Source organism: Centroberyx affinis, unplaced genomic scaffold (assembly GCF_046629955.1).
Source record: "Centroberyx affinis isolate AG114_WGS23_722 - 3 ecotype Tasmania unplaced genomic scaffold, CSIRO-AGI_Caff_v1 ptg003249l_1, whole genome shotgun sequence".
Classification (NCBI taxonomy): domain Eukaryota; kingdom Metazoa; phylum Chordata; class Actinopteri; order Beryciformes; family Berycidae; genus Centroberyx; species Centroberyx affinis.
Window position 1 is genome coordinate 73,518 of NW_027281275.1, and position 24,744 is coordinate 98,261.

The 24,744-nt window shown below is 43.5% G+C and overlaps 1 protein-coding gene across 3 annotated transcripts in view; it reads right to left on the reverse strand.

Annotated features, from left to right (window-relative positions):
• Positions 1-2,402: 2,402 nt before the first annotated feature.
• The window catches only part of fat1a (FAT atypical cadherin 1a), a 77,504-nt gene continuing 55,162 nt past the window's right edge, over positions 2,403-24,744 (reverse strand). For 2 of the 3 annotated variants that reach the window (XM_071538296.1, XM_071538295.1), the window contains 20 exons: positions 24,475-24,671; positions 24,077-24,230; positions 22,262-22,495; positions 18,216-18,602; positions 17,869-18,083; positions 16,778-16,915; positions 16,421-16,564; positions 14,440-14,637; positions 11,587-12,192; positions 11,199-11,421; positions 10,931-11,065; positions 10,636-10,793; positions 9,136-9,604; positions 8,645-8,798; positions 7,646-7,756; positions 6,848-7,488; positions 6,417-6,554; positions 4,939-4,998; positions 4,490-4,525; positions 2,403-3,624 (listed from right to left, as the gene is read on the reverse strand). In XM_071538296.1, the coding sequence (XP_071394397.1) occupies positions 2,936-3,624; positions 4,490-4,525; positions 4,939-4,998; positions 6,417-6,554; positions 6,848-7,488; positions 7,646-7,756; positions 8,645-8,798; positions 9,136-9,604; positions 10,636-10,793; positions 10,931-11,065; positions 11,199-11,421; positions 11,587-12,192; positions 14,440-14,637; positions 16,421-16,564; positions 16,778-16,915; positions 17,869-18,083; positions 18,216-18,602; positions 22,262-22,495; positions 24,077-24,230; positions 24,475-24,671 (5,087 nt within the window). In that variant the 3' untranslated portion in view covers positions 2,403-2,935. The remainder of the gene's footprint in view (positions 3,625-4,489; positions 4,526-4,938; positions 4,999-6,416; positions 6,555-6,847; positions 7,489-7,645; positions 7,757-8,644; positions 8,799-9,135; positions 9,605-10,635; positions 10,794-10,930; positions 11,066-11,198; positions 11,422-11,586; positions 12,193-14,439; positions 14,638-16,420; positions 16,565-16,777; positions 16,916-17,868; positions 18,084-18,215; positions 18,603-22,261; positions 22,496-24,076; positions 24,231-24,474; positions 24,672-24,744) is intronic. The other variant, XM_071538297.1, reaches the window with a different exon arrangement.

Consider the following 24,744-nt stretch of genomic DNA (forward strand, 5'->3'; position numbering starts at 1 on the left):
TTAAAGTGAGAAAAAAAATACTCATATGGACTTTTTCATTAACTTTTTAAATGAACAATTAAAGGTTCATGTTCAATACACCAGAGATTGCTATGCAAGGACAAGCCGGGCCAAATTCCCTGGGCTCATATTAATGAACAGTAGTGGTGTCACTTTTCAAAGATGAGGAGAGTCAACAGTAACCTGTGCTACTTACTTCTGCCACCAGTGAACCCCTGAACTCTGGTCTCCAAGTCCGAGTCCTTAAACTCAAACTCAACTGCGATATGAAAGAAAGAGAAGCCTGGCTTTGGTCTTGAATTCCATGATGCTATCTGTGTGATCCCTGCTGTAATGAAAGGTTGCCCGGCTGATGCAGATCTACACTGAAAATCATCATGCGTCTGTTCTTGAGAAGGGGATCTGCTCAATAGAGGAAGGTATTCCTTCTCTCCAGGCCAGGACTTTACTCAGCCAGTTGTGCAAATAATATTGAAAAATATAGCCACCGATTTGTTGTTAAAGCCTGGTTCTTCCAGTCAGAATACCAAGAGACAATCCACACTAGAATGATCACATAGAGGGAGAGATAACATGGAGTGCTAGGAAAAAGACAAACGAGAGCTAAGTAGAGAGGTAGAAGTGATTTTTTTTTAACTTTAAGATAAAGAAGGAGGATTTAAGGAGGAAGATATTGGAGAAGAGATATGATCCAGCGGAGAGAAGGTGAAGTGAGGTATTTCTTAAAGCGAGGAGTTTTCAGCCCAAAACAGAGGATTGGGAGCGACTCTGCCGTCCTGACTGGAGTTGGAAAGGTCACTCCTCCACCGGAGAGCCAGGAGGGAGAAGAGTGGAGCCTGGCTGGAGCGCTGACCGGGCCGGCGCAGGGGAAGAGAGCTAAGCAGAGTCTGAGCACAGAGAGCACAGACTGGACCGTGGCCTGGAGTTATGGGGGTCCGGCTATATATGCAACCTCGTGTGCCAGAAGCAGGGTTTTGAATTTGATGCAGGCAGCCACAGGGAGTCAGAGGAGAGTGTGTGGGAGGGGGGTGACATGGATTTGACAGAATTTGTGGAGGCTGGAAGCAAGGCAGTCTGTTGGATGAGTTGCAGGCGATATTAAATCTGATTTTTGTTTTGATTAACTTGGATCTTTAAAATGTTTTGTAACATTAAAAAATAATCTTATGCAATCATTACACAATATTAATCAAAAATCTGATCCTTAGACACTGTTGTGTATATTTTAGTTAACACTGAAAAATGATACAAATGACTAAAAATTATTGTGCTTCAGTGTTGTATGCAGGTGAAATATCCTCAAGCCTGCAAATACACCATGAAACCATTAATGATGTACACCATAACTTATGGTTCATAGTAATGTGACTGTCAACACATTTTTGTTTAAAAGTAATACATTTAAAAGGACTATTAAATTGCAATAAGGGTTTATATTTTTTAAGTCCAACAATGTAATCTACTGTAAGACTTTGTGTTTATCAATTATGGGTAAATGAAGGATAGAATTTGCAGCTGAGAAATACGTTTTCATAACCGTCTCATGTCCTCGGATTATCACTCCAAACACAGATCCCTTAGTTAATGTTTTAACCCTAACCAAACAACACAAGGAGCTGAGCACTCATGTTGAGTGCTCAGCCTGTCAACATGTACTTGAAATTGTTTCTACATTTCTTCAATCCCACTGATGTTCTGTGGCCAGGCGACTCTTTTCTTTATATTTGGATTAAGAGATGGTCCTCTTTAATTATAACCAAGTTACACATTATACAACAGGATTCAACACAATATACTCGGCAAATAAATGCACAACATTGGAAATATTTTTTAGGAATAATTTATTGCCAGTAGGAAAGCGTGAGCTTGTGGCAGTATTCAATAAAAACCTTAACAAGACCATAGCATTGCTCACACACACATAGACACCTGAAAAAGTCATGTGTCCATGGATAACTTTGCACTATAAATATATTGGGTCCCATTTTCTTGGTGGAAAAATAAAGAGGTTCCAAAGTCGAAATTTACAAACAAACAAATAAAAAACAACAACACAAGAATATGCAGTCGTTCATTGAAGACCCTTTTTGAAATGAGCAGGAGACAATAAACTTTACGGATACATTGTGTTTGGAAAAGCCACGCTCTTCTCTCTCTCTTCTTTTTTTTTCTACGTTTCTTTTTTGTGAATGTAAGCACAGTAAGGCTGATAATGTCACACCATTTAACTCGTTTTTTTGTTGAAAATAAAAGCATAAAATATCTACAAAACCTAGTCAACTTTGAAATCAAAACTGTACATTTAAATTTACATTGAAAATGAGGACTTGTATAAAAACATTTTGCTTGGTTTTATTTATAGAAATAAAGATATCACCTTGAAATATTTCTTTTTTTCATCATCATCATCATTATCATCATCATTGTGTAGATGCTTTTTCTGTTGTACATTTAAATGTGGTTCCTTCAGACAATCCAGTTCTTGTGCATGATGACAGTTACTTAAAGCAATGGCACCGCCAACTCAAAAGGTGTTTTTCCATCAGGGCAGGAGCTGGACTGAGCTGGACTGAGCTAGACTGAGCTGGACTGAGCAGACGCCAACATGCTACAGGGTCCCGTCCCATAGCTGCTTCCCAGCCAGGTGGCCTTCACAACCAGTCTCAACAACCCCTGTGCTGTGACACTAATCATTGTGTGTGTGTGTGTGTGTGTGTGTGTGTGTGTGTGTGCATGTATGTGTGTGTGTGTGTGTGTGTAGAGAGTAGTGTTGTGTTTTGTGTGTGCACATACTGTGGATAAAGGAGGGAGGGAGTTAGGGTGGATGGTGTGTGTGTGTGTGTGTGTGTGTGTGTATGTGGTGGGGCAGGGGAGGTGGGGGAGGGGTAGCGTAAGGTTAAGGTGTGGGTTCAGGCACTTTTGTTTGGATCCAGTGTCAGACTTCAGTGTGCTGTTGGGAGTCCAGCGCTGGTATGGCCAGCCGCTCAAAGTGGCCCTCATCGCCGCTCTCGTAGTCGCTCATCATCACCTCGGACTCCTCGCAGCACGCCGACATGTCCGAGCAAGAGGCTGTGGACGTGTACAGAGACATGGACATGTTGTCCAAAGCCGGGGGGTCGAAGTCCCGACCGTAGCCCATGGGGTAGCCCCCTCTGTAGCCGCCGGTGCCCATGGTGGAAGCCGGGGTGGTGGTGGCGGAGGCGGTGGAAGCGGCGCTGGCGCCCTGGCCCTCGCTGTCGCCCCCCTCGCCCGGGTAGGAGTGCTGCGGCAGATACTGGTTAAGGCTGTAGAGCTGGGGCAGGGCCGGGCGCTGGCGGACCCCCGCCGAGCCCCCCGGGCTGGCCGGAGGGGCGTCCAGGTCTCTGCCCAGGGGCCGCAGGGTGTCGTAGCGGTCGCCGTACTCGGGCAGAGGCGGCGGCGGCAGGTCCTCGTTTGCGGGGAAGTCTTCAGGCGGCGGCGGGAAGTCGCTTTCGATGTCAAAGCCGCCGGGATAGTAGTCGGTATCGATGGCGCTCGGGTCACTGTACAGGGGGGCGGGGGACTCCACAACCTCATACTGGGGGAACTCCTGGATTCCAGGAAGTTGAACACTTGGCATCCAATCAGATGTGTCCCAGTGATATCCTGTTTGATAAGGAAAACCAAAACACACATGTTAAATAAATGACATCACCATAACAGATCAAAATGCATTACATATGGTTACTTACATTCACCAAACACCATCATGTTAATGTTAAAAACCCACACCATGCAACAGTAACAGTAAATGTCACACCAACACACTGGGATGTTCATTAATCAGCACTGAATTTCACACCACTTCATGACAGCACTGGTAAACACTACATACACGTTCACAAACTTCAGGCAGAATTGCTCTTCCCACCACCACACACACACACACACACAATTATTTTAAAAATGCAATGAAACTTAATATTTAATTTCAAAACTTTGTTGCATTCTGGTTTCAGACTGCATGACAACAGACACAGTTATTAGGGATAACTATAACATTTTAGTAAATAACGCAACACATGTTTTGGGGTCCAGGTGTTTTGAATGTAGTTACTGCAGGTCCTTTCACAAAATTAGATTCTTAGCAATAGTTACTCACACATGCACCCACACACACCCACAAAGTTAGAATGAACTTATATTTAACAATAACAATATTTCTCGTTAGCGACTGGACTGATAACAATAACAATAATGCTTGGATTAACATTTTCTCTAATGTTGTCACAGCATCAAAGCCATGCAGGGGAATGCTTCAGGGTTGATACTCAAATAATCTTATAGAGGCAGAAGTAACTATAAACACCTCATAAGGCCACTGATGCACACACTGCTCACTGTCACACCAGCTTAGCCTTACAAAGGGTTTAATACTCTCCTCATTAAGCTCTGGGTTAGTGGTTAAGAGTTAGAGGGTGGAACAGGGAAACACCAGTGGACTTCAGGCAAACAAAGATGAAAAAGTCACCTCTTGGGTTCTTGAGATCATGAGCCAAAAAAGACTCTTTATATGAGGCAAGAAGGAGGAGAGAGAAGAAAGAACAAGTCAAATTAAAACCTGAGAGAAAGAACAGTCAGCTAAGAACAAGAATGAAATATGGATAATGAAACATTGAAAGACAAAATAATGAAGAGAGTGACAGGTTAATCTATGGACAACAGACTTGCCATTTTCTTAAGCAGACTTCTTAAGGTGCATAATCGAGAGTGGAAAATGATCTAAAGACACTTCTGTGCCTCTGTCAATTGGTTAATTTTGCATTTGCATACCTTTTTAATAGCAACTGAATCCAAAATGGAAAAATGTTGGGTTTGATGCGGTATGTCAGTGTAAGGAAATGGCATTTCTACAGCCTATGCTTCACATCCCAACACCAAGGACAAAACTACTGGCAGAGGGAAGCGATAAAAGAGTACCTTCTCCTTCCACCGTGTCAACAGCAGAGTTGACAAGGTGGATTACCGTCACTATGGAGGCTTGTGAGAGGTAGGGGAGGGGAGAGTGGGTGAAAGAGATCTACCATTAGTACAATTGCTTTTGTAAATAATAATAATAATAAAAAACACATATGGAGTGCATGGTTTTCCAACACAAGCGACACTCCCTACAAAAGTTCCTGTCCTTGTTGCTGGAAACATATGTTTTTCTTTTCCGTGTTGACACTGAATGTCTGGGTTTACCATGGCTGGGCACAAGACAATGGTGGGACACAGTGGACAGGAGGGTCTGGTTTGTTTGTGCAAGATAACACACAACAACAACATACTGAGATGCTAGGGGGGGTGCCATTCACAGTACAGATGGAAGAATCAGTGAAATTCCCCAGAGATAAAAATGCATTTCCATCCCTAACAGATAGACGAAGGCCCGTATCTGGTTAGAAACAGTACAAATTAAGGATATAAGGAAATACCAAATATCTGTCTAACGTTCCGTTATTAATTCAGTATGCTCATGAATCATTTTCCTTTAAAATGAATAGGATCAGGGTAGAGATGAAGGTTTCTGATGACTGATGAGCAGCACATGCCCCTAAACCCCAACCCCCATCATGATTTCCCAGTAATGACACAGGGTAGTCAATGTGATATGAAGGGGGCATGGGAGAGCCATTATATGTGCTGTATACCCTTGTGCTAGGTTCCTCGCTGTTTGCTTTAAACATCTGTTTGTGGCTAGTTTTTGAAGAAAAAGAACAAAAGACAAAACAAAACAAAATAAAGAAGCATGCATGTAAATAAATGAATGAACAAATTCAAAAGCAAAAGTCTGTTAAAGCCAATTACCTCATGAATGATTTTCAAACAGAACGTAATTGTTATCTGATTTAGTGCCTGATTTAGTCATCAAACTTCTTTTGAAGCTGAGAGAAGACAGAACGGAAAACAGGGTCGGAATGCTTTTTTTTTTTCTTTTTTTTTATCCCGGAAGAATTACACAGTACAAGTTGTGTTGATTGCTTCCTTCTGTACCGGTGGTGATTGAGGACTTACAGGCTGGACCCCTATTTAAAACCTTGTTCTGGATCTGTGGACTGATTTGATCCATATGGGAGCTGAAGCCCCGCAGCAAAAAGAAAGAGAAAATAACATGTGACCCAGAGCCACTATTGGGCCATCCATTCTGAGCATGCAAAGAGAGAGTTAGCATATAAACAAGGATAACTACTACAAAACCATACAGGTAGATCAGAAGAAAAAAAGAAAAAACAACCTGAAAAGCAATCCCATGTCAATCACTTCACTGCAAGCATGCAGACATCTGTCGTGTCATACAACATGCCATTTTACAAACTATGCTTACAGTAAAAGTTCAACTTTCATGTCTTTTGTCTTGTTGGCTTATCTCTAACGACATAAGAGGGATAAATGCCACATTCTGATGAGCGGCTTACCGTTATCATCGCAGGACTCGGACTGGAAGGAGCTGAGGGATTGCACCTCAGACATGCTCCCCCTGGTGTTGTAGGGGTGGCAAGCACTGTCCTCAACAGGCTTCTTGGTCAGGCACGGGTCCAAGTCCACTACTTTAGCTGGAAGGGAAAGCACAGTAAGGATATTTTTAGTATGTAATTGCTCTGATGACAATACATCTAAAGCGAGTCCTGTGTATTTCCATGGCTAGAGCATCTCAGTATCCCTGCCAGGATTAGGGGTTTGATTCCCACTGCAACCACCCACACTAAAAATGTGTGCATTCAATACTGTATGATTCTCTGGATAGTATACACCAAATGGCACGTTATGTAGTAATCTCTCTGTAACTAGTGCCTACTCATCACCATAGCGTAGGTAAGTACAGTTATTGGCAACTAAACAAGCTTACCATCATAATCATAGTCCCAGTTAGGCTTCTGGATAGAGTCACTATCCGAGACCGAGTTGGAAGGAGGGGGCGGGGGGAGGTTGGGTGCTACGCTACACACAGCCACGGTCTTGCGGTGCCCGTGCACAGATTCTGGGTTGAAGGTGCTGAACTCCGGATGCTCTGGGATGGCCGAGCCCTCGAACGAGTTCCGGTCCAGGTTGTTTCGTGAGTCGCTCGGAATGCTGGGAGTGTAGGAGATGGGCCGCACGGGGACCTGAGGTGGGATGTCTGAATAGATGTTCTTGCTGAGCTTGGCATCAAAGTAAGGCCTCTGGAGGAAGGAGTGAGGCACGTTTGAGCCTCCAAGATGTTTGTCTTCATTGTCAGCCTTTGACTTGCGGCATGCCCTCTTGCGGATGATGATGAAGAGGAGGACCAGGAGAAAGATGCTGGATACAAAGACCACGATGCCAATTACCTCCTCCAGGCCAATGTTCCAAGAGGTGGAGACAAATTCGTTGCGAACCTCAGCACGGAGCTCACACATCTGGCCACTGAAGCCCAGGGAGCAGTTACACTTGTAAGAGCCGTAAGTGTTCTGGCACTGGCCTCCGTTGGCACAGGGGTTCTTGACACACTCATCAACATCACTGAGGCACCTGGACAACACATGGGAAGAAGGGGGGGGGGATATGTTGCAAATTATGTTGCAAGAGATTAGACATAAGACGACTACAAATATATTGACTTGTTTGGTTGGGATAAAACGAGATTACAATACATAAATTCTAACTCAATTACAAAATGGACACATACCTGTCTCCCTGGAAGCCTGTATCACACTCGCACACTGGACCGTCCAGACTGTCAATACACTTCCCACTGTTTTTACAGGGGTTGTCTCTGCAGTATGGCCCAAGCTGGCACCTGGAGAATTTAATACATTTTTACTAAAGCATCCCAAATTTAACTATAAAGATTATAATAACTTCTGGGTACTAGCACTGGGTTACATATGAATGGCGCATATGTTGCCCCAAAATAACCTACAGCGCAAAATGGTGGGTGAGATTATATAATGTATGAAATTAGATGACTCCATCTGAATCTGAGCAGGCCTATGAGTATGAACTTCAATCAACATAACACAATGAGCTCTTTTGACAATGATTTGATGATATGCCTGTACTATTTGGTTGCACAGGCTAAAATTAATTGTCAAATTACCATACAATAATATGTTGATTAATTATTTCAAATTAAAGCAATAATTAGGATAAAACTCATATTCAAGTGCATAAATGCACATGTCCATGCAGCATGAATTCAATACCTACACTGTCATTTATCACCTGAGATGCCATAGTGCACAGCTATATATTCAGAATACAACGTTATCAAAATCACAGCATATTACATTACAGGAGCTATGCGATGGTCTTGGGTTAAATTATTGTAATCGCTGTATTCGGGAACATAAGTGCTGAATTTGAAAATTCATACACCGCAGGGACCTAACAAGTGTTATTCTTGATAAAACACAAGTGGCAGCATCTCTGCAAATGCTTTTTATATAAATGATAGATTTAGGAATACAGATAAAATGCTTTGGTTCTGCTAGATGTTCACATATTATTACCTTAGGCAAGCTTCTGGCTGAAACTATAATATTAAAATTGTTAAGAGGACATTGATGATTTTAAGGGATGAGATTTCTTGAAATACTGAAGAATCACTGAGCATTTCACATTTTCAGACAACAAAGAGAAGTGTGTGTTAGCAAAAAAAAAAAAGTGAAAAGCTGTAATAGTATACCTTTGTCCTGAGTACTGCCCTCTGCACTGGCAGTAGAAGTCGGCTGCCCGGGGTACACAGGTTCCCCCGTACAGGCAGGGGTTGGAGGCACAAGGGCTGATGCCAATCTCACAGTGGGTGCCCATGAAAGAGGCGGTGCACTTACAGAAGTAGCCTATGGAATGCAGAGGAGAGGCCAGTGAAGACACAGAGACACTAAGCAAGAGATGTGTTTGTGGACTACTTTTGATTTCAGGCAACATAAAAGCATCAGTTTTATTTACAGTAAAGGACTGCAATGAATGAATAATAGAAGAATTAAGGGATGCTGTGAGCAGTAGAATATGATTAAAACCAATATTTATCATCATCCCCTAATCATTACTCAATGACCAAGACAACCTACAACCAATTAATAACTTTAGGAACTGGGAAATAGAATTTGGCTGATTCAGTGGAAATCTGACCGAGTGTAACATTATGCTCTGCAGAGCTGAGCGGGACAGCAGTACCTCCATTGGGCAGGGAGGAGCAGCTCCCTCCGTTGGTGCAGGGGTTGCTGGAACAACTCTCAGTGGGTGTGAGCGCGCAGCCTGGAGCCACATCCACTACGTCCTCCAGCACGGCGTGGGGTCGGTGAGCCTTGGTGTTGAGAGGCAGCTCTTGGCCATTGAGGGTGATGGCCTCCACACAGCCTCGGAGCCCGTTGGTGACAGGCAGGCTGCGGCCGTGGCGCGCGGAGGCGTGCTGGCGTACGTGGCCACCAAAGTAAATGCTGTTGTCAAGGTTGAGGGTGCGCAGAGTGCCCGGCGCTGTGCCCGAGGCGGCGTGGACCCGGTCCAGCACCAGCTTAGCGTAGTTGCCGTCCACCTCCAGCGAGACAGTGTGCCACTCCCCGTCATTGACTTGGGTGCTGTGCACTGACACGAGGCCAGGGCCGCTGCCGCAGTCAAACTTGTACTGCAGGCGACCGTTCACAATCTAACATGGGGGCACACACATAAAGGAGGAGTTAGAATATGATAAACATTGTTCTGGTACCCAAATGTACATCAGACATTTAGTGGCTATTCATTTTTGTAGGATCAGTTCCGCTGTTTGTTTCCCTATTTGCAAATTAAGGCTCTATAAGTTTAAAACTCAGGTGGATAAATCATTATCAAATCACCAAGTCATTGTTATAAATCATTGTCTGACTTTGCCATGAACCATTCCCTTACATAGAGAATACAAAGTATATTGCCAGTATGCAACCAATTACTGCCATGGCTTCAAAGCAGATTTTTAATTCACCCAAATTACTTTTTTTTTTTTTACATTAATAGCATATAGTATAGCATAGTATATTGTATTTTACATTAATATATAATAGAGTATACAAATTTCTTCCTGTAATGTTATCACTTAATCTCACTTTTGGCAAATACTATAGTTCTATACAACAGTATAGCTTATGTGCATGCCACTAAACTAAAAGTACAATCCTAGGGTGATACAAACAGGCTAACATGGCAGTCAGATATACAGTAAGTGCCTCTAAGCCAGCCAGGTTCTTGGTCTACAGTCTGGCACACAGACTCCTATACCAGACCATTTCTAAGAGGAATGTGTGGAAAAGTGCTTTCCGTTTCCCTCCCAGCACTAAAATAGCTCCTGTGTGTGAGTTCTTTCAACCCACTGCCACATTCCCATAGTCCCTCCTGTGAAAGGGATTTCAAAATGGCGGTACGCATAGCTGGATGGCCACAAGGGAGAGAAGGCCAGTTATGTGTTTATCAAGCCCTTCTTCAGAGTGCTGTGGGCTAATATGGAGATAAGGTAAGGAATGCAGAGGGACTCAATCAAGACTTAATTATGACAAGCAAGGTTATCGTCTCTGTTTGAAAGAAGCTGAAGGAATCTGGCTGAGTAATAAGGCTAGACGAACACTGTCTGACACACACACACACACACAAACACACACACACACACACACACACAGCAAATACACACAGCCAAGAATGTGTCCCCACCTCGAGGATACTGTAGTCCGTTCCTTTAGCATACATGACAGTAGCATGGCTGGAGAAGGTCCTGAGTCTCAGAGACAGTTTCATCAACTCCTTGTTCTCATTCTCCATCAGACGGTACTTCACATAGCCGCTGCCACTGAACGTCAATGAGTGGCCATCTGACATGGAGAAACAGACACAGAGCCAACACAGACAGAGTTAGTGGTGCGAAGAGTGAGTGAGCAGAGTAATGAGCAATTCAGAGGAAAAGGGCAAAGATGTCTGGGTACATAGATGAAGAGGTGGGTGGTCTTACCGGAGCACTGGCTCTTACTTATGCCTTCTGGACACACACAACTATACATGGCATCTTTCTGGTCTGCCACACACTCCATGCCCTCAGGACAAGGGTTGTTCTCACACAGTTTGTTCAACATGGGACATTTGCCACCTAAAAGTACCAACACACAAACGTTCAGGAGGGGGAATCCAACCAGGCAGGATCTTTGAATTGTTGAACTGTGTAAATGTGTGTGTGCGTGTTTTCTGCTTGTGTGTGCACGTGCTGTAATGTATCAGTCTACCTTCACACTGGCAGGTTGAGGTTCTCTGGTGCCGCGGGGTGACAAAGCTGAGGCGAGCCGTGCTGTAAGTGGACATGGCGGTCTTATCCAGGGAGATGACCTCATCACAGAAGCGCAGTGGGCAGTCCAGCCCCGCACACAGCTTCTTGACCACCCGCACGATCCGCACCCCCGTCATCTCCTCAATCACAGCTGAGGAAGAGTTCAACTTACGGAAGACAACCTGAAGACACAATTTAAACAAACACCAAAAGACTCAATACAGGAGAATTTGACATGTTAAAAGTTTTATCTTCTGTTACAAGATAATTGGTAGGCACCATCAGTAACACATCTGACAACATAAAAAGCACATACTGGAGTTCTAATATGTTCTAATATGGCTTACCTCTTGGGGCTGGTACGGGCTGCCAGATCTCTCTAATGCCAAAAGCACATCCAGATCTCCTTGCTCTGATGGCTGCAAGCTCACTAGCTGGACTTCACTCCTTCTCACCCCCGCAATGTTTCTCAGCGCCCGCTGGAAGTTACGCCAGTAGTCCCCGATAAACACTTCAGGTGCGATGTTTGCAAAGCGCACGGCAATGGAGTTGTCCAGGGCCTGCCGGGGCGCCTGCCGGACGTGCACGGTGACATCAGCGGCCGCGGTGAAGCGCCCGTCCGTCACCGTCACATTGAGAGGGTAGTGGCCCACATCGAGCGGTCGCTGGGCGATAACTTTACCATCGGAAGCCGAGACGGTGAACAAGGTGTCACTGCTGTCTGTGGATGAGGAGGACGAGGAGGAAGAGGGGGCAAGGCTGTAGGTCAGAGTGTCATAGATGTCTTGGTCAGTGGCATGGATCTTGCCCAGGACGCCTCCAGGGTATTCGTCACCAGCAGTGGAGATGAAGATGTCCAGCGGGAGAATGGCAGGAGGGTAGACGCTCTCCTCGATTATACGTACGCTGATGAAGGCAGTGGAGAGGAGCTGGGGTTTGCCACTGTCCGACACCTAGACAAGAAAAGAGAAGGAGTCACAAATAGATTGTCATTTCTTGGACACATACACAATGATGAGGACACATGATGCGTACTGGTAAGAAGTCTTAGGGGTAACGCATTACTTAATTTTCAGAAATGTCCTTAATCGATCGTCGGTCACGTTAATGACCAATTAATTGATTAAGCATTATGTAAAAAACAGCTTTTGACATGAAGTCTCTGCACTGCACTCATGTTAACTTTCTGAGTGCTGAGCAGCGTTAGAATTGTCCAATTGAAAAGTAGCAAGTTACTCTTTACCGTTACAACACATGCGAGTTCTGAGAAATTGTGGAATTATATATTTTTTTTACGAACATTTTCAGAACGGGAGACGGACTGTCAGGTTGAGTACAGAGCTACTGCATCGCCAAATGACAGACATGATGTGATGCGAACATTAGACGCATTACAGAGCGGTTTAGATCAATTTCTATACATTGATTAACTGTTTATGTTGTGCCGGCCGTGCCGATATTGTGGCACTGTCACAGTTTATGTATTGGAAACAATGGCACGACAATCTACTGGTTTATTTAAGAATAAGAGCGTATCTACGTGGTCAGGGATGAGTCCAGTGCGCAGCCTGGTGACAGTCAGTCCATCCACTGAAACACACGCTCCAGGGGAACAGCTGTCCCGGGTCGCGAGGCACAAATAGTGTTGCGCCAACTTCGCCAGCCGGGGGAATGCATTCTCTTTCATTGTGCTTGTAGAGGTGCTGTATTTCAACTTTGTATTACAATGTTTACAATGAACACTGTTGTCTTTTCGGGTGTAATGCTTCCGCCCGCTTGCTTGGCTTTCTTCTTCCTCTGTATAGATGGTGAAAGTTAAATTGTGCCCTTGTGGCGGTAAATCATTTCCGAAAAAAATTAGAAATAGCACATAACGTACATTATTGATTAATATATGCTTGATCGATCAAATTATTAACGGTGATTAATCGATCGTCGATTAATCATTAACATCCCTATAATGGACACAACAATAAACTTGAACAGATCGAAGAAAAGGATAAGAACATTATTGTTAACTATAAGCTGTTCATCGGGGAATTGAAAGCACTTGCCAAAGTGTTGTAAGCACCATCTGCTGTTTATTTTGAGACCAGACACGATCAATTAAGGCTTCCTCTGTGATCTGACTAGTTTACCGTATGTCAGTGGTACCAAAATAAATTAAAGCTCCCTTTAGAACAGTAGATTGTGTACTCAGTGATGATTTCTGTACAATAAGAATGAGGACATCACCAGGAGACATACTGTATTGTAAAGACATGTTTTTAAAGTGGGTAACTTGAAAGTACTTGAATGAGTTACATTAAATAAAGACTAACTTAGTAAAGTAACTAGTTACTATTTAGGGAAAGTAACTAAGTAAAGCAGCTAGTTAGTTTCAAAAGTAACTTTTCCCAACACTGCTGGTAAGTGATTCTATGATTAACAGTCCATTCCCTTTAGATCTGCAAGCATTATTTTTCCCACCAGCAGAGGGCAATCAAGCTCTTTCACTGTTTCCTACTACTATCCCCCAGTTGACGGCACTGAGATGCACTAGGTGTTAATGCCAATAGACCTATTCAAGGCAGCCAACTACAGTTCATGCATTTCCACACATTCACATGGATTACCATCAGTTCTATAGGGAAAAAAAACAAGCCAAAAATCACAATGACTCAAAAGCGAGCGTGCCTCTTGTGTGTAACACGAAATCACACTTATTTCTCATCCCATCTGCCCACTCAGTTCTTGCTCTGTTCTCGCCTATAAGGGGACACTTCACCACCCGGCAACACATGCGATCACGGGCAACTCAAAGCAAATGCCTTTCATTTATGCTTCTCCTGTTAGATGAACTCTGAAGTATCAGAGTGTGAGAGGGCAGCAGTTTTACTGTCCATTTGATTTCAACATCTTAGATTTCAGTGGTCTAACAAGGCGGATAGCTGAGGAGGAGTATATTTGATATGGAAATGAGGAGGCATGAAAGATGAAGAGAAAAGGTTTAGAGGGAGAAGCGGGAAAGGCATGGAGACGGAGAGTCAAACATTGACTAGTAGTGGGAAAGAAAGTCTGAGATAGCAAGCGAGTGGGCATGACAGAGGGAAAGCTAGAGAGAGGGAAAAGAGGAAGCCAAATAGATCAGGCTGCTACGCCTTGACAGCTAAATCAATACAACACCTCAACTCTCGTTTCTCCTCACTGGTGTGACTCACCTGCGCTTGAAGTAGGTAGTGTTCTTTACTTTTCTTATTCAGCACCCCCACAGCCACTAGTGCCCCCTGTTGATTGATCTGGAAAGCATCACCCTCATTCCCATCCACAATGGCAAAGGTGAACGGTGGGCCATTGTGGGTAGCATCCCTATCAGTCACAGTGAGCTGAAGGACACTGGTGCCTTTTGGTCGATTCTCCTGTGAGGGACGAGAGAGGCAAGTTTAGTATTTGTGGTGAGAGGAAATGGTTTTACTGGAACTGTTCAACTGTTCTGCAATGCTTGACTATAATGAGGTAATGAGGTAAAATAATCCTACATCGCTTATGTGTGAGAAAATGTCCCAGTGTTCAAACATTTCATCATTTCCACCTCCCTCTAAAACCAAACAACCAGCCTCGGGGACTGCCTTGTTGAATGGGACAAAATTTTCTCCAGCTGAATGAGATTAAAACCCTCTTTGGCCGTCTTGACTCAATAATATTGATCACCAATGCCTTTGATCGGCTGTCCACCTATGTTAAGCATTATGCCAAGATCTTTGACTCGGCCGATAGGTGTGACAAACAAGTCAATGCAGTAGTAAAATCCAGTTTCTTTCAACTTAGAATCAATCCAAAATCAAGTCCTTTGCTTTCATTTAAAGATTTGGAGAAAGTTATACAATGCTTCATTGCCTCCTACTTAAATAATTCCAACTCCCTGTGTATTAGTATTAGCAAGTCATCCTGGTCCTTAACACTGGGGCTAGGCTTCTTATGGGTTCTAGGTATTTGGGACCATATCAGCCCTATTCTGGTCTCCCTTCACTGGCTTCTGGTAAGTTTTAGAGTTGATTTTTAAATCCCTGAATGGGCTAGCTCCTGCTTATCTATCAGACCTCTTAAGCTCCTATACAACCTCCAGGCCTCTCGAGTCTTCCGTCATGGGGCTCCTGGCTGTTTCTCGCTCAAGGTCTAAGCTCAAAGGTGACTTCGCTGTCACGGCCCCTGGACTGTAGAACAGCCTTCTCCTCTCTATCAGATCTGCCCCGTGTTGACTCTTTCAAGTCCCGGCTCAAAACTAGCTTTAATTCTCTAGCTTTTAAGCCCTCTTAATTTGCGTGGTATGTCCTGTGTTTCTGTTTTTCAGAATTTCTTTTTGTGGCAGTGCTATATTGATGTTCTATATTTAGTGTGATTTTATATGTCTATTGGCTTTGTGTAGTGCTTTGATCAACTACAGTTATTTTTAAATGTGCTTCATACATAAATTTTACTTAACTTGATCTATCTTTATAATCAGGTATATTTTCTAAATTTGCGCATAATGTCTCTAAGCCTCTGTGATAAGTAACGTAAAACCAGTCAAGAACATTTCACAGGCAAAGCAATCTGTTTCATCCTTAAGCGCTTAGTCATTTGTGCAATGTGTACCCTGCACAGCATCCAAGTCCATGTTCCACAGTATCTCTTAAATTACTTTTTCAGTTTTCTAAACACAGACAGAAAAATTGGAAATGCATCATCTTCCCTCCTCCCTACCGAAATTAATTTTGTTCCTCTTTCCCATCTTCCAAACTCCAATGCAGGTGCATCTCCTTTAGTTCCTCTCATTCTCTCGCATTTCTTCCTCACTCCTGTCAGCCATCCATATCATCCTCTATTTACTGACTATCTTTCTCTTTCCTACTCTCCTTCCCTGCTGCTCGTCTCTTCCATCCATCCCTTATCTGCATTCTCATACTTAAGATGCAGCCTCTGTCTTTAATTCCCCCGCCTCTCTTTCTCTCCTCTCCTTACCTCGGTTCTTTTTCTATCCCCTCTACTTCCTTCTTGACATTCTAGTTGCACAATCTACCATTATTCCTCCCTGTTAATCCCTCTCTCTGCGTCCATTACAATCTCCCATGCCCCTCCTCCTCGCTTTCATTCCATCTCCCTCATTCCCATCCTCTCTACCTCTAATCAACCCTCTGCACTGCCACCCCTCCCCCCTCTCACCTGGATGATGAGGCTGTAGTTGGCTTGGGAGAAAAGGGGTGGGTTGTCATTGACGTCTGACACGTCGATGTTGACCGTGGCGCTACTGGAATGTGGAGGTGTCCCGTTGTCTGAGGCGAGCACCATCAGAGTGTACCCTGAAGTCTAATTGAGAGAGAGGGAGGGAGAGAGAAAGAGAGAGAGAGAGAGAATTACCATTCACTATCAAATCTGCTTTTGTAAGCGATAATGCAGTGGACATCTGCAAACAAGCTTCTCTATTAGGGCCAACTTGACTTTGATTGGATTCTGCATAGAGTGCAATAAGTTACTCAAAGGATTAAAATCTATGTGTACAATCAGCATTGTATTGCTTACTCTCTCTCTGTCCAGCTGGCGTGCGATTTTAAGCTCTCCTCTGACCGGATCGATGGTGAAGGGGCTGCCTTGGTTACCATCCACTATGGAGTATCGCACATGATTGTAAGATGGCCCGTCAGCGTCCTCAGCCATGACCTTTGACACCACACACACACACAAAAACACACGCACACACATAGGGTAAGGATTTAATTACAACCCATGAAGAAGGCCACGAAAACACCCATTTGTCACACGGCGAGACACACACACGTTTGCACATACATGTTCAAGCACTAGCATACACATATAGAGGATCTTTATTCTCCCCTGCACTCTTCCTTTCCCCACCTCCACCTTCCTCTCCAGCCACACACACAGACACACAGACACAGACATACACACACACACACACAGCCCTAAAACCTGCCAACCATCACATATTGGAAGGGATCCCACGGGAAATCAGTAGACAGTGAAGATTTACAAGTATGAGACAATGGCAGGTATTAAAATCTAATTTTCTGACGGATAATTTATATTCAGGTCGATTAGGCACACACATTTCTGATAAATGGCCAAAAGCAGAGGTGTTTTGTGAGGGGAGGGAGCCGAGGAGGGTAGCAAGGGTACAGAAAAATGAGATGCAGTGAAGATTTAACATGCGAAAGGTAGAGAATGCAGAAAATCCCTTATCTTGGATGAGGGCTTAATGAGTCAACTGTCTTTAATTAAACTGTGTGTGTGTGTGTGTGTGTGTGAGTGTGTGTGTGCGCGCATGATAATGCACAAGAACAGTGGTGCACTGAGCATGAAGAGCGTCGGTCCTAATTTAGCTATGCCACCAGATGGTGATTTGCCACAGGTGTTGATATGTGATAGTGTTAAGTATTGAGCAATGGGTAGAGAGGGGAGAGGCTTGTGAGGTAGTAATGAGTGAGAAAGACAAGGTGAACAAAGTTATAATTGTTGGATGTAATTAAGACAAAGACATGACAGATAAAGCTGGAGTTAGATAGACCAAACTAGATGAGAAAGATGAAAAAGTTGTATTCTCTCTATAGTTGAACCTGTCCCTAAAGCTACTATGTTTTATTCCAGTCTCTCACCGCCACGACAGTCTTCCCCAGCTCCGCGTCCTCGCTGACTACGGCTGTGTAGGTCTCCTGGCTGAAGACGGGTCTGTTGTCGTTAACATCAGTCAGGTTGATGTTCACTGTGGCCATGTCACTGAGCGGCGGTGAGCCGCCATCTGTAGCCTCTACGGTTAGGTAATACTCGTGGGATACCTCGTAGTCCAATGGCTCAATTACAAAGATGTCGCCTGGAGAGAGAGATAGAGAGAGAGGGAGAGAGAGAGAGAGAGATGGCGGGGAGGTTATAGCCAGGAAAGGAGGAAGAAATTTAAAAACACAGAAAAAAAAGCAAAAGTCATCCACGTCATACTGCCACATACCAGTGCGTTGGTCCACACTGAACATGCCGTGCTCGTTCCCACTGATAATGCTATAAGAGATCTCTCCGTTGGCCTCTATGTCCCTGCTGACCGCCTGCACCCTGAGCACCTGCGTCCCCACGGCCACATCCTCAGGCACGGTGGCCGTGTATTCACGGTGCTCAAACACCGGTGGGTTGTCGTTGATGTCCAGCACGGACACCACCACCTGGCACAGCGAGGAGAGGCGCGGCGAGCCCTGGTCAGCGGCGCGGGCCTTCAGTTCGTACACTGCCTGCACCTCGCGGTCAAGGGGGCGTTCCAGGCTTACTACACCGGTGCGCTCGTCTACTGAAAAATACCCGTCGGCAGAGTCAGCCAGTGAGTAGAGGATGTCGCTGTTAAGACCTGGAATGACGAGAGCACAGAAAAAATTGTGTTAGACGCTGCTGCTATTCCCTTGGAAATCACCTGTTAAATGTTTATATGGTGTGACACTGTACTTAAGTACAGTAAGTAAACAAGCATATAGAGTAGATTCTTGTAGAATGATTCCACTCTGCACATTGTATTCCCATTTTCCATTTTAAAACATCCATCGTTCATAGAGCCGCTGATAAACAAGGACGGAAAACATCTAATCCATGCCATCCTCATAACTCATCTCCTCCCACTAAGCAACACGCTCCCAGCAATGAGACAGAGACGGATCACAATAATAATCATAATGCCTTTCTGCAGGTGGCCCCCATTTGGAATATGCTATTATATTCCCATTTATCAGGTAAGTGTCCCCTCCCTCTACGGATCTCATTACCGCACTGGAGAGACTGCCATCGAGAGGCCTGCTCATGTGGTTCCCAATCCCTTTCATCAGGCCTGATCACTCTTGAGACAATTGCTTAATGGTGGTTAAGTGAATTGCACTGAATCATAATTAGCTGTATTCCCTCATACACCTACATTTATGATTTTATGCTCCTCTGTATCCCACAACTGGAGATATGTGAAAAAATACTGGACTTTGAATGAATAAAATAGAACACGAAATAGTAAAGCAATGTTGTAATCAGCTGTGTTCCGCTGTGGGGAACAAACTTTGGATTTAAATGTTCAATAACTGGCATGCAAATCTGTATGATCTTGAAAACTAAAGACCAACGGGACAAGAAATGAGCATGCAAACTGCATGCTGATTTACAAGCACAGAAATACTTATTTCGGTATTACAAGCAGCACTGTAAGACATCGTCCTCGAGTTGTCGAGTTGTACAGAACATGTATGACTGGCAGAGCACCAAGACGGACAGGGATGAAAACACTAAAACTCCTCCACAATAGCACAACATAAGAAATAGAATGGAGAAAACAACTACAGCAAGAGAGTGCAGAGGGCAAATAAAAAGAGAGACATTCAGATACAGGCAGAGAGATAAAGGGCAAAGAAGAAACAGAGAAGGAATGTGTACTCGCATAACTTTCGTTTATCACAGATCAAGGACACCAGTCTGGGTCTGTTTGTCTGTCTGGTTCTTAGCCATTCCACACTGATAAGAGTTGCCTCTCTCTCTGGCTCAACTGAGGAGCAGTGATGTGGGTAAGTATCAAACATCTTCCAGCCAAATGGGCAGGCGGATGATAGAGGCTGCAGCACAGGACAGCCAGTGCCAAGATTGAGTCTACACAGAGATATGCAGAGTCAAATATTGATGCCTGAGCTACATAGAAAAGTATTTCTATATTAGGCACAGGGTTAAGTTAGCTTTCGCATTTTGATGGTTAGCTGCAGAGACCGCTGGGGCCTCATTGACCTGGGTCCAAGCTATAATGCTTATTTTTCTTTAAAAATGGATGTGTGTGCATGTCGCCAGTTGTGCCTCAAGCTTGGATCTGAATCAAAGAATACAAATGTAACGCCGCTCTAGACAGACAAAAATGGAATTCTACAGATCGATGTGTGCTTGATACCCGCGTGTGTGAGAGAAATACAAATCAAATCTCTCTCTGCTCATTCTTTTCAGTCAGCATAACTCGAAATAATTATTGCCCCTGGCTAAACTGAGGGGAACACCTTTCTTCTCCACCCCTCCTTCAAGTACCCTTATCCTTGATGTACAAAATGTGAGGCAAATTTTGTGCTAGCAAAGCCTCAGGGAAGAAATGTCTTAATGCCAACCCTCTCCTTTCACCACTCAACATTTCATTCTCAGAGACCCAATTCTAGCATCCCATTCATTCTGTAAAGCTGTCAATTCACCTGAAAGGAGAGAGCAAAAGAGAGGGAGACAGAGAGAGGCGGGCATCGAGTCTCTGGCAGCAGTCGGGCTGAAATGGTTGTCCAAGCTAGAACGCCCTGCCCCACTAAACTGAAGCACTTATTTGGAACAGCAAGTCCAAGAGCTTCTTAGATTAAGTCTCAAGGAGTTTAAATAACTGCTACAATTGCACAGTTTAAGTTCTCAATCTTTTCTATTGTGAGTTTCTCAGTTGTTGCGGTGGCAGTGTTTGCTGAAAGGTGAAGACTTCTGAGGTGAATATGTGGCCTGTGGCTTTCCACTAGGCAAATGGAAAATTGCTATCAGCCCTTTTGAGAATTCTGTGGTTGAAGAAAAAAGAATTTCATTAGAGTGTAATGGAGCTTTTAATTTGAGGGGTTGATCATTCATGAAATTCCACATTTGTTATCCCTCCCTCTTGCCATTTAGAGTAATGCAGTTGTAAAATGGAAAGATAATAACCTCTGTATTGTGAGGCAGCATTGTGGCAAGTATCTACATAACATGATCCCTTCAAACTTCTGCAAAGGTTATTTCTTGAGTGAAAAGTACATCCTACTTTATATTAGTTAATGGGTTAATGCCTTGGGTTGCCATTTTTATTGTCTCTCTCAAGTGGCTAGAGATGACTTTCCATTTACCAGCTCCATCAATTGCCTCAGCAGAAACTGAATTGAAACAGATTTACCTCAAATCTCCCGGTGCCCCCAAAGTTAATCAAAAAAACTGCTCTTAGACTTAATTATCCATCTACTGCAATTTGGCAATAATGTTGTTGCACTAAATACTCATAGAGAAATAATTTTTACAAAAAAGGAATTTGGACAGAGGCAAAAATGCTATTAAAAAGCTCATTAGGTGAGGTTTGCCATTTCCACTGGTTGATGCATGCCAGTGTAAAGTGATTACAATCCAGCCTTAAAGCAAAGGTTCAGCGTTTTTAGAAGCCTATCCTATTGATTACTAATTAAGTCCCCTCTTAAGACATTAAACACGTTTTCATGCCAGAGTTTGTGTTTCTGAGAAATTGGTACAAATCTCCAGCTAGCATTTGTTAGCAATGCTAGTGCAAATCAATGGGGTGTGAAACCATAACTCTCAAAATTGGATACGTCATTGCATATACCTCCATATGTGTAATGTGCAATTTTTAGTGTAATGGTTTCATGCCCCATTGACTTGCACCTGAATTGCTAATAAATGTGAACAAGAGGCTGATGCCAATTTCTCAACAAACACTCCAGCATGTAAACTTTTTGAATGCCCTAAGGATGAACCTGGTAAGTGATGAATAAGATAGTTTCTAAAAAAATTGAACCTTGATCCTGATAATGAACATTTTTGCAAGGATGGAATGCCCATGCAGACACAAACTGAACCCTCCGGTGGTGTTTTAATTATTTTGACTGTATTGGAGCCAACAGGCTGAAATTTTAAACAGCAGGGGACAAATATGATGAGTTGGAGAACAAACTTTAGAGTGTGATTCTTTAAGGGACATTTTCAAAATCACTTGAAGCAGCCATAAGTTGGGACAAAAAGGAAAACACATGCAGTACAGCTGTCTGAGGCTTTAACTCCTATGCTGACAATTATCACATAGGATGCACATGTGAAAAACATGGGTTCTTTAAGTTTAAATATGAGATAAAACCAGGTTTCCCTCTCAGAATAGACTCAGGAATGGAGGAAAATGAATCCATCCACTACTAAAAACTATAGAATCTGAATATCGTCCTAATAGGACTACAATATTATGGAAATATGGTGCCCAAGATTAAAATTCCTCACCAGTGTCGATATCATTTGCCAGCAGTTTTGCCACAAACGTGCCGATCTCTGTGTTCTCAAAGACTGTGATGGTGTAAACATCGGAGGTGAACTGTGGCAGGTTGTCGTTGATGTCTTCCACTGTGATCTGGACGTCAGCCTCACAATACCGCCCACCTCCATCCAAGGCTCGCACTTTGAACCTGTGTTCGTCTTGCTCCTCTCGGTCCAGGGGCTGCAAGGTCTTCAGTTCTCCTGGAGGCGGGACAGGACAATTTTGAGAAAGGCATATAAATAGATAGACAGGCAGACACATACACACACTTTAAAATGGAAACAGTTTTGCCACACAGAGAGTAGTAGGTTGTCATCTGTCACTTACTCTTTGTCCTTTTGCATAACATAACCAGTCAAGTAAAAAGAACATGGAAGCAGTTGCATTTACAGACAGCCAGACCAATAGATAATGTGTGTAAGTGAGAGAGAGATAAAGAAAGAGACTAAGTGTATGTGTAGAGGACAAACCATGTATGTTCTTGTGCACCATAAACCCCCTTGCCTACTTACCAAGTAAAAAACACATCCAAACAGCTAATGGCTTTCAAGAGAGGAGAGGAGGGAATAAATAAGTAATTGAAGCAGGAGAGGAGAGAGAGAAGGGGGTTTGGGGTGGGGGTGGGATGCTGAAGGAAAACAGAGGAGTTGGCAGCTAAGAGCAGCTTGGAAGTGTCCTGGGATGTGAGACAGCCAACATTACCACAGCCTCTCTGGAAAACTCTAGAGCCTCTTGGCGGTCCTTACATGCAATAATCCTACTTGTCTGCACTGAAAAAATAGCATTCCCACTCCATAACAGTAGCGTTCCTGCTAGAAACTCAATATTGAGGCTTGCCAAAAGACAGCTGGATGGCATCTTTGCCTTGTTGTCTCCCTTAGCGTCAATCTGTGAGCATATCAAAAAAGAGTCTGAACTTTGCCATTACAGAGGGATTTTATGCAGCAGCAGCAGTGCTGTACAGCGGTTCTCTCTCTGTTTAAAACTGATGTTGGCTTAGTTTTTTTTCCTTTCATGTTTTTACTTTCTGTTTATTTTCAAGAAGGGTTCATGGTGATTAACTGGCATTGTTACTCAGTTTTTTGAACTCTAGCAGCCAGTTAGAGTGGCTGGTTTTAGAGGATCTCCCACAAGAAATAATTTTCAGGCAAGAAGTATAGCAGTCATAAATTCAATTTAAGTGTGCAACCCTATCTTTTAGTGCCACTAAGGGTCTTTCACTAGCCCTGCAGGGAAATGTTCTTGGCTGTTTCAAAAATAAATAAGTAAATAACAACTGGGCGCAAGGAAAGTCTCTTGCCTCTTCCATAGCTGATAATGATACACACACACACACACACACACACAAGTGAAAAATACTTTTTGCAGAGGGATTCATCAGAATTAATCCAAAATTGTGAAAAATGCATGACTGCTGTCACGCCCCTGCTGAATATTCAGACTTTGTTAGTTTGTGGTTTTAAGCATTAGGCCAAAAGTGTTTCATGAGAGACTTTAACATGTGTGTGTCCCACATACTCCTTTCCGACATTCAGAATAACCTTGAACACAGATGGAATGCAAACTCATTGAAAATGACTGCAGACATAGAAGGCACTAAAAAGAAAAGATAACTATAATAACTATAGAAATTATTAAATATAGAACTACTTTAGATCAACCATGCACAATCTTACACACAGGTCACAAAACACTACACAAAATCAATACTCCCCTTCTTTATACATAGGGGCACTGGCACGCATGCTCATTACCACACACGCATAGACAGATGCACACACCTGTTTCAGAGTCAATAGTGAAAAACTCTGCTCCGGCTCCCTGGAGCTCATAGGAGATTTGGGCATTGGAGCGGATGTCGGCATCTGTGGCAGAGACCTGCAAGATGAGCCTGCCGGCAGGGGAGTCTTCTGGGACACTCTCGCTATATAGGGACTGGGGGTCAGATGTAGTGAGCAAAAGAAGAAGGTAGAGAAGGGCAAGAAATGAAAATGAATAACAGGAAGAAAAAGAAGGTTTAAATGTTGAATAGCAGGCATAGGAAACTGACTACAAATCATTTGAATACCTCCATAAATGCACTTAATCAACAATGCAGTCTGCAATTACAACACATTAGGGGATAAATACTCTTTTTATAACTGGCTACAGGCACCTACAGGGAACATACTGGCTTTACCTTTTCGCATACAGGACTGTTGTCATTAGCATCCAGAACCTTGACCTCCACAATGGCTTTAGCAGTGAAGATGCCATCGGTGGCAGTGATGTTAAGGAGGTAATTGTCCTTCTCCTCACGGTCCAAGGGCTTCCTGACAGAGACCTTCCACTCATTCTGGATGTGCTCAATGGCAAATTGGCCTAGTGGGTCCCCTCCTGTTTGGTGTTAAAAGGAAGAATACCACTTTAGAATGATGAACAACACAGGTCCCCTGCTTATAAAGATATA